The 9857-nt window shown below is 46.6% G+C and overlaps 4 protein-coding genes and 1 pseudogene across 4 annotated transcripts, besides 6 other annotated features; all 5 read right to left on the minus strand.

Moving 5' to 3' along the window:
* Positions 1 to 9857: a sequence feature (areas not merged during assembly with more than two copies in the genome that could not be assigned to a particular haplotype).
* Positions 1475 to 1495: a sequence feature (AT_rich).
* Positions 1580 to 3739, minus strand: Tc00.1047053509165.10 (annotated as a pseudogene).
* Positions 1610 to 1629: a microsatellite.
* Positions 4625 to 6769, minus strand: Tc00.1047053509165.30 (AGP2beta-2, putative; the record flags this gene model as incomplete). The annotated part of the gene is made up of 1 exon (XM_801113.1): positions 4625 to 6769. The coding sequence occupies one exon, from the start codon at positions 6767 to 6769 to the stop codon at positions 4625 to 4627; it is 2145 nt and encodes a 714-aa protein (XP_806206.1).
* Positions 6857 to 6908: a sequence feature (A-rich).
* On the minus strand, positions 6957 to 7634 carry Tc00.1047053509165.34 (ribosomal P protein AGP2beta-1, putative; the record flags this gene model as incomplete). The annotated part of the gene is made up of 1 exon (XM_801115.1): positions 6957 to 7634. The coding sequence occupies one exon, from the start codon at positions 7632 to 7634 to the stop codon at positions 6957 to 6959; it is 678 nt and encodes a 225-aa protein (XP_806208.1).
* On the minus strand, positions 7831 to 8154 carry Tc00.1047053509165.40 (60S acidic ribosomal protein P2 beta (H6.4), putative; the record flags this gene model as incomplete). The annotated part of the gene is made up of 1 exon (XM_801114.1): positions 7831 to 8154. The coding sequence occupies one exon, from the start codon at positions 8152 to 8154 to the stop codon at positions 7831 to 7833; it is 324 nt and encodes a 107-aa protein (XP_806207.1).
* Positions 7877 to 7947: a microsatellite.
* Positions 8177 to 8279: a sequence feature (A-rich).
* On the minus strand, positions 8331 to 9857 carry Tc00.1047053509165.49 (damage-specific DNA binding protein, putative; the record flags this gene model as incomplete). Its single annotated transcript, XM_801116.1, has 1 exon — positions 8331 to 9857. A coding segment is annotated over one exon (1527 nt), but the record flags the coding sequence as incomplete, so codon positions are not given.

The following is a 9857-nucleotide window of genomic DNA, read 5'->3' on the forward strand; positions in this document are numbered from 1 at the left end:
GGCACCACAGATGTTGCCCCTCCACTGTGAAAGCAACTGCCTCGTTGTGGTGTCATCGCGCAGCCATCCGCCTGGGTGGGAAAAAGAAGAAACTCAAAATTCCGTCCGCCTGGAGGGAAGCGGGACTCCACCGCAGCGTCCTTCATGACGCAAACACTCCGCGGCCACTGCCCGCTGTCGTGTGCGGACCCCGCGAGAAGTTTTTAGGCACGCCGCTGTGCCACACGGATTGTCCCCTCGAAACGCAACAGCAGACGTGTCCCCTCCCGGTCGCACTCGTGGCGGTGGCGGCATCCGCTGCCTCGCTGTGTGTTGCTGGCGTCGACTAAGATGCTGCAGTGTGATAGAGAAGATGCCCGACATGAGCGGTGCTGCGTTGGGTGGGCAAGGCCCTCCGCGGCGAGACACCCAACGCGACTCTTGACCACGGCGCTCACGCAATTCCCTCCACTCTTCTCCCTTCATTCGGCAACCGCACAGCTGCCAGCACATTGTCCCCGAAACAACACACAAGTGAAAGCGTCGTAGCATATCTCGGGAGAACAGAGTGACGATCACACGCTGCGGCCATCGTGCCGACAAGTCCGACGCGGCCGCGCCCACACCCACAGCAGCAGACACAAAACAAAAAAGAAGTCTTCCACTCCGTGCCACGTCCTCGTGCGTGATGGTTCGGCATTTCAGAACAATACCGCCACACGCCGTGCAGCATTCTCACAGGGGATTAGAGCCGCGACGCATTCTCAATGTATTTTTCTTTTTCATTTCCGCGGAATGCAGCAGCTGCCAGCACCGAGTGCACGAGAAACATCAAGCTGCACTGCAACATGTACGCCGTGCGGCTGTGTGTGTGTCTGCAGACACGCAAAGCAAAAAAAAGAGCCGCGCACGTGAAAAAAACACACGCAGCGGAGGTGCAGGACAGACGAAGAGAAAAGAAAGAAGGCAGCCAAAGCTCAAAATGGCACGGCAGCCCAACCTACGGCAACCCACAATACGCTTGCAGAAACAAAAAATAAAAACTTAAAAAAACAAAAGAAATAAAACGCAAAAGGAGTCCCCTTGAAGAAGTTTTTCACGCTCACAAAAAAAATGGAAAAATACCACAGTGATGCGGAAAAACGAAAAACACGTGTATATTCTTCCTGCAAAAGTAAAAATATATTTGCGTCAGCCGTTCAGCCTCCTGGTGTCCACACAACACCCACATTTCATTCGGAGGTTCAGTGCGTTGCTGCACATCTTAAATCCCTTCTTCACCGCACCATCGTCGTGGAGCTCAATACCGACTGCACGTGTCGTCGGCCGACAGAAACATTAAAGACATCCCGCCATTCTCAAAATATTCCACCATAAAAAAAAAACGAGCATGTAGAATAAAGCAAAAACAAATACCCCGCGGTGCATTCCCGGGAGGAAGAGCATGCTTTTAAATAAATAATTGCACAGGCGGAAAAGGGATATTCAAGCCAAGAATAAAATATAAAAAATAAAAGGTATATCCAAGCAAAAAGTCAATTATTCCAGAGGGTGCGTGGAGAGGTACATATTGCTCCCGCTGGAGGCAGGGGTCCCGCCGCGTTACGCCCCGTAGAGGGCCGCACAGCCCCAGCAGCAGCAGCAGCAGCACCCGCAACACGCCCCCACGCACGGAGCCTTCGCTTTTCCTGACCATTTTTAGTTCATCGTCACCCAGTGAGCGGTTGTACAGAAAGAAGTTCGTCACCGTCGCACTGCTGCCGCTGCCTCCCTCGTCGCCCCCAATTTAGAAGAATGAGACTCCAGTCCCCGCGTCTCAGGTGTTCGTATCTTCGCATAGCTCCCCACAAGCTCAGCACTCACGTACACAAATCCCCTGTGGCCGTCCGGCAGCATGAGCGCCACCTGGTATTCTTTCCACGGCTCCCAAGTGCTGCCCGATGCTCTTTTTATTGCCGTAAAACACTGTCTCCCACCTACTGTCCGCGTCGTGCGACAGCCCAATGAAGTTCGTGCTGACGGGTGCATCCAGACCCGCGCCCGGTAGAGGAGTGCTCAACTTCGAAAAATTTTGGATCATCACCCTCGCCACAATAGTGAAATCACAGCTTACAAAGGTATGCGGCCCATTATGCTCCCGGCTGCTCACGAGCCATACTGCCCCGGACCCAAGCCCCGTGAATTCAAACCCATTTTTGACCTTCATTGCATTCTTCGTCACAATTGCATTCACGCAAAGGTAATCGTCGCTCCACGTGTCACCACCGGACGATGCGTTGGACAGGAAAACAACCAGACCCGCCGTGGGTGTAAACGACTCAGAGAAGGAGGAATCCAGCTGTGCCCAACTCTTCAAGACGTAATTGATCATCTGTAGCCCCTCTGTTAGTGGGACAAGTGAAATGGTGTTGCTTGTTTTAATAATCCCATCCTGTAAAATGTGCAACGCACCACCCGAGTACAGCAGGGCGTGGAAAAGTTCCAAGTTATTATCCATGGCAACGGGTCCAACAGAAAACGTGCGGTTATGGTCCGTGACCCAAAGATGGAGCACATTGGCCCTTTTCTCCCCCGAAAAGTACCCTTTTCTAAGTGTACAGCATCACCTTCACTCCCTCAATGTTCGCGGTGATAGGGGCTTCCACAGGCAAATTGTCTTCCCGAAAGACTCCCAATCGTGAATTGGTCCACAGGCCTGAGAGTGTCCCAATAGCCTCCGTCCACGTTGCCCCCATGTCATGCGAATCAAACAAACTCTGGCCATCTTTACACTGAACGATCACGAAAATTTGTCTCCTATTTCATTCGGCGATGCGGGGGTTAAAGCATTCCGCAGGAGAAATGCCCTCTGGGAACACCCAGGTATTGACGTTGTCCGTCGAATAAGTGATCCTGGAGAAAGGTTGATTTTCCCCATTCCTCGCCCTCAGGGTAAACACAATTGTGCCATCCTCCATCACAATGCCTGAACTACCACCACCCCAAGATCCGACAGGTTGCTTTTAATCCTTTGGGGAATCTGCCGTGAAGGTGACTTGGATTCGACCCAGTCGATCAATGTACTTTGCACGCCGTCATTGGAGTGCGTGGCATCACCCACAACAAGTTGAATATCCCAGCCAACCGTATTCTAATAACCATCATTTTTTCCACATATTATAGCTCCCCACAAGTAGAAACACTTTATTTTCCTTTGCAATCGCTGTGGGGTTGCACGCAACCCCAAAAAGATCCTCTTCATTCACTGTACTAAACAGTGTGCGTACCATCCATTTATCCTTATTGTTCTCGGCGGCAATTAACGGCCACGTCTCCGCGGCGTTGATGTACCCCGCCACAATATCAGAGGGACGCACATTCAATCTATAGTGGGAACCGTTATACTCGGTGTGACCTTCAGCAAATGCAATCATCACTCCACCAGCACGGACAAGAGAAGTCGCAGCAAATGAATCCCTCATTCCACTTTTGCCAGAACCACTTTTTTGGTTCCACCTGCGTCTTCATCGGCACATAGATGTCAACCGGTTGAAGCATTTGCACGTCCCCTGACTGCTGCCCTTCCGCGTTAGCAGATCCAAATCCACAGCACAACATCACGACTAGGAAAAGCACCGCGGAAGTAAACACATGCCGGGACATGTTGGGCCTCTGCGGCTCACTTTCTCTTCCTTCCCTCCTCCTTCCGCTGGATCCGGTCACGCGGCGACAACTGTTTGTGTGTGCGGGGTGCCATGACTGCAGCAACACGTGAGAGCATACAAATATGTGTGTGTGGGCGGTGTGTGTGCTGTTGTTGGTCCTTTCAGAGCCTTCCAACTTCACAGTAGCGTTTATCGCTTGTCTTCCTTCTTTCCTCGTGTGTGTGTTAAAGAAGTGGAGAGAAGAGGAAATATGTCGAGAAATGAAGTAAAACTAAATAAAGCAGGGCATTGCAAAACAATAAGCAGCGTAGCATTCTACACTGGGCCATGCAATCATCGTTGCCACTGCAGCAGTTATTCCAGTCATTCACCATCACCCAAATGTAGCGTGTCTGCAGATACAGAAACAAGTCTAATGATGTACACACATGGCGAAAGACTTTTTCCCACCAAAAAAAAAAAAAAAAACATCATTTACTCGGCAATCAAAAGACAATGAGAAGAAGCAAAGCCTCAAGTGTTAAAAACAAATAAAAACAGCATCCTTCGACACCCCCTTATGAAAAAGGCCAATAAAAAGTATATAAACATGTACACACAAGCTGCTGGAGTTCTTATGGTTAGCCTTCCCTAGTCTTCGCAACAATTATTTCTTCTTTAAAATGCTTTTCCTCATTTGTTTCCCTAATTTGCGAACGGAGAAATTCATTTTCTCAAGATGTTCCACCTATTCCTCCAAAGTAAATACAGCCCATGAGAACCACAAAAACGTTGTCAAGAATATTTTATTTTGTGAGTACGTACAGGCGCAGGATTCAAAAGCTGCGTCATTTACCCACCTCATGAAACACTGTATAGTCCAAAATGACATCACCTTTCAACAAAACAAAACCTCCCCGTCCAGCGCCTAACCCCTCTTTTTTTGTTGTTTGTTTATTTAATCGTTTCTTTGCTTCAAATGAAAATGCGGTATTTTTGTTATTTTACGCCATGCATGGCCCTTATTTGAAAGAGGACTTTATCTCTTGAGCCAACAGCGGCAGAACAAGACTGGGGTCAGAAAAGCTATGCCTCGTTCCATTAAACCCAGTTGCGGGAAACAACTCCTCAGCTGAGAGAACCCGTGCAGCATCATCCTTGTCGCCGTTCAAAACCTCAACCAGAGTCCAAGAAGAGCCCCTCTCAGCTTTAGATGTCCCTCTGCATCCCCTTTCTGTAAACTCCACCAGAATAGAATAAAAAGAAAACGCAACAGTGTCGCTTGTATTGCTAGATAAACATGGTGAAATCATCGTTCGGGACTTTTTATCATTCGAATTGTTGGCTTCTACAAACGAAGGAAGAAACCTCTCCAGATACAAGCGATATTCATGATTTTTAAGCAAACCCTGGGGCAATAGAACAAAGTCACAATACACGACCAGCGACATTAGAATTGGAGAGACCACGGAAAGCAAAAAATGTCCCTTTGCCCAAGAAATGAGGAGTTTCAAGGCCTTAAAAGCAATATGAAACGCACTGCCATCAGGAAGACAATCTATTTTGTGCATGTACTCAATAATAACTGTTACCACACGATCAAAAACCATCGTGATAATTTCCCCAAGAATTATTCTGTAGAGTGGAGGAGCGTTACGAATATCAGCTAATTCCTTCTGTTCCGTCAGAGAAAGTAAGGTTGACAAGAGTGAATGAAGATGTGAGCAAAGTATGGCCGTTGCTGCAACCAATCCCTCTTCCATTGAAATGCAACCTCTTCCTGAAAATGGAAAAAGAGTCACAAAATTGTCACACAAACATTGAATTTGGTGAATACAAAGCAAAGCGAGTGTGCTGGCACAGTAATCCAAACCAGCAAACCAAAACATGTCTGTTGCAACAGGAACACTCAAATCTCTCGCAAGATCCTGTATGATGGCTTCTCCTCGTGTTGTAAACGTATCGACATCCAAATCCCTGAGATCTGCAATTCTTATAGACATCCCTTTAACATCACACGGATTAAATTGATGTCTTGTGTACAGGATGGATCCGTAAATAACGTGTGTTAAAAGGCTAAGCCAGTTGCCAATGTGTCGCGTCTCTCGACACACTTCAACAACAACATGAGCCAGAAAACTAACAACAAAGCGACCCAGGGTTTCTCCATCCTGATTTAAATAAAAATCAAGAGCTAAATGAGCTCCATTCGAAGCATCTCTCGCTGTTTGAGACTCCCTACCAATGTCTCCACACCACCTTACAGCATCACAAATCTGCCTAATGACCCCATGAACGGGGTCTTCAAAAGCAATATTCCACTTCCAAGAAGGCTTAAGAGTGGACAAATCCTTACCCTTCAAAATAGCCGCATCTGAGACCCGTGTAAAAGCAAGATTCTTAAAGTTTTCCTTGCTGATTGTATTTGGCACGCCCCCCGTCCTTCGATGCATGGGTGCAACTAACGGGTGTAAAGATGTATCCGGGGCTGAAGCACACTTGTCAAAATTTATTTTATTGAGTTCTTTGTCCACCTGAGTTTCTTTCGTCTCAGAATGGATATCCTCGCTCCTTTGCTCGCTTGCAGTCCCTGTCAAACTATCAATGACACTTAAGTAATCGTCAACCAAAAATGAAGTGGTTGAATGATTAATATGTTCCTCAGAGGGATCGTGGGGTCCAAACAAGGACGCGGTGCTCGGCTCGCGCATGTAAGAGCTAGAGGAAGCATTGGAAGCAGTTTGAACATCTTGTTGCCGGATATAAAGACTTTCTTTTACACCCCTCAGTCTTAAATGAACCTCTGTTAACCCGTCCCGTTCACGGATAATCACCCTTCTCTCCGGAAAAGTTTCTTCAACAATGTTCTTGCTCAAGTCGTAGGACAAACTTGTCACAAAATGGGAGCGCAACTCTTCAATGCGAACCTTGAGTGGCTTCTTCTTGTACTTCCAATCGTTCTGTCGTTGCAGCGTTGACGTAAAGATGCGAGACAAGTTCACGTGAAGCTTTCCTCCATCGTCTGCAATGAGCGGAGGCGACGACGCGTGAATCTTGTCTCCCCGTTTAACGTGAAGTAAATAAGTCTTTCCCGCCACACATCCGGCTACCATATCGATCGATAAAAAAAAAACTATGCGCACATCTCGCGTAACCTTACTCTGCATGGTAAAGAAAAACTAACAAATAAAAAATTATATATAGAAAGAGAGGGAGGAAAAAAGAGTTGCTACCAATATATAGAAGAGAAGACCAAAAAAAAAAAAAAAAAGAGAGAGAGAGAGAAATAAAAAATATAAAATAAAACTTGTTGTTCTTGTTGTGTTTTGCTTGTTTGTGCTTCTTCGTGCTTGCTCACCACTTCGGAGTCGTCCCCCTTGTCTTAATGTACTCTTCGGACCTCTGACGTCCAAGTTCCTGCCTGAGCGATGCGGTCTCTTCCGCACTTCGAAGCACTCCCATCTCCTCCATTTCGGCTCGTCCCTTCCTAGCAGTGCTCCAACGCTGCAGGATGGCATCATCTATTGATCCACCACTAAGTACCTTTTTATGAAGCTCGGTTGGCTCACCATCACCACCTTCCTCACTTTTTTTCAAGCCACTTTTCGGGTCAACATCCTCAAATGCCACCTTACTAGGCTTGTGCGCGAGTGAAAAAAGAACTCTTGAGAACTCCGAAACAGCGTTCTCGCACCTAGACATCTGCTGAACCGTGGGTAATCCATCTAAGGAAGTCCTTCTTGCTACCTCCTTATATCCCAAAGCCTCAAAACGTTCGATATCCTTCGAGGCAGGGCAAACAGATGAAACCCGATGGCAGTAACGTTCGCAAAGTTCACAGTCCTCTTGTCGACGTTGTTTGGCAACCGCCGCAAACTGATTTTCCCATCCTTTTGGTGCGCGGCTTTGATTGTCCAGAACTCTCGCGGTCCTTTCCAAACAAAAGCTCGAACAATCCGCGCAAAGTGCAACTAACGACGAGAGCGTCAGCTGGCTTGTATCGTACTTGTCTCTACGTGTCTGAAGGGTCATAAGAACAAAACTTAAAAGGGAAAAAAAAAAAAAAAGGCCAACCCAATGGCGTACCCTTTTTTGTCATGCGTTTGAGTGCAGCAGTTACTGTTCCCACTTTTATTTACTCTCTAGCATTTTATTCACAGGACTCCAGCGCCTCTTCATGGACAACAGAGAAACAAAATCAAAAATAAAATAAAATAAGCATTTGTCTTTAGTCAAAAAGACCAAATCCCATGTCATCGTCCTCCTCCTCTTCCGCAGTTGCAGCAGGCGCGGCGGCACCACTAGAGGCGGCGGCAGCGGCAGTGGGTGCAGAAGCGGTGGCAGCATTGGGACGTGTAACCCCTCCTACAAGTTTCGATTTGCCTTCAGTGCATACCGTATCAAAGTCCTTGCCCGCAAACTCGGTAAAAAGTGCATCCACACGAGAAGGATCGACAGGGACACCGGCAGCCTTCAATACGGCCTCAACTGCAGACTTTGAGGGGGTCCCCCCTGAGAGGCCAACAAGAGCGTAAGCGGCAAGGTACTTCATCTGACAAGACAACTTATAGAGCAAAAAAAAAAAAAAGAAAAGACATCATAAAAGAAGTTGGAAAAGAAAAAAGGTAAAAACAATTTAACACAACAATAATAAGTGGATAAAACAACAAAGAAAAAGTATTATAATAACAATCATAATAATTTCGCTTTCGTGCGTGAAAATGTTTCTTAGTGAATCCGCTGCATATTTTGAAGAAACTCGTTAACCGCCTCTCGTGTTAGGGGCAAGGTAGGCAATCCGCTTTCAGAGAATAGGGCATTTACGTCACCCATGGTCTTGCACTCATCCAAGCAAGCATCACTCCTTTCAGCTAAACTATTGTCTAAATCGTTGTGCTCAAAAAATTCTCCTAGAGAGGAATTCATTGAAAAATAGCAGCTTTTAATGCGACTTTCGGCCTCGCGTAGTATTCGCTGTTGAATAGTTTGTGAAAAAGTTAAAAAGGACTCAATCAAATCTCCACTACAAACACACCTGGACAGATAGCGTTTTCGATGCTTGTCAAAAACCCCTGATGACACGACGTTCGCATTCTCAAACGAGGCATTGCGACTATAGCCTCGTTCCTGCCCTGCACGAAGAACCTCTCGATACGTGACATGCTCGAACCCTCCCAAAGCTGGAACTACTGATGAGACAGCAACCTCCAGAGCCTTTAAGAAAAGATATGTTTCATTGGACACAGGGGTTATCGTACCAAAAGCCCCATGGGAGGTTCCAAAAACGACTTGGGGGCCGCAAATCCCAGGAATAAGTGTAGTTGGAATAGGAACAGCAATATTTGTAACAGAACATGGGGCAAAACTGCCTAGTTGCATTGCTGTCACCATGTCTCCCAAATGATACTGTGCACTTGTTTCGAGTTTACCGCTTGACACCGTAGCCGATGTTGCGTTTGAGACACTCGGCAAAGTCGATGCACCACGAGAGAGACAAAAAAAATTGTAGTAATCATCCCCAAAACAAATATTGTAGATGTTGCCCAATTGAAACACAGCACCATCCATAACTCCCCGCGGCTCGGAGTCACGGGCAACTATCTCGAGACTGCCCTGAATAGTATCCACCTGAATAAAAAAGCAACTATGGCGGGCGTCAAAGGCCACCATGTAAGATGCATCCCCTTGAAATATAGGCAACACACGTGTTACAATGGTACCGATACAAATCGTTTCCTCGGCCACAAAAACAGAATCCGCAGCATTCCAACTATACAACGCTATACAACCATTTATTCCAAGGGCTATTCGACCAACATAGTTTGGAACAATACAACAACATTGAAGTGCCCCTTCAACATCTTTGCTACCAATTTGGCGTAGTTGTGGTCGTTCTGATATTAATTTTCCTTGTTCGACACAATACCATATGAATCGACTTGACCGTGGCAACTGTTCATCCGGAAACGCAAAGGTGGTACCAAAAAGTATCGCCTTGTCTTTATCCGCCTCATTACCGTTGGGGGATTCGTTAGACCCTCCAAGAACAACAGTCTCAAAAAAAACACATCGTTCGTTTCCCAAGAGTTCAATTGAGAAGAGTTCAATTAAGAGTTCATTTTGTGGAACCCATGAATTCGCCAACTCATGCCCCATCAATAAAAGGATCTGATCCTTTTCATTTCGGCGAACAGACATCACAAAGACGTTCCACCACGCGATGTATTTCACTCGAGTCACAGTGGCTTTTAGGCC

This window comes from Trypanosoma cruzi, genomic scaffold (assembly GCF_000209065.1).
Source record: "Trypanosoma cruzi strain CL Brener 1047053517161 genomic scaffold, whole genome shotgun sequence".
Lineage (NCBI taxonomy): Eukaryota > Euglenozoa > Kinetoplastea > Trypanosomatida > Trypanosomatidae > Trypanosoma > Trypanosoma cruzi.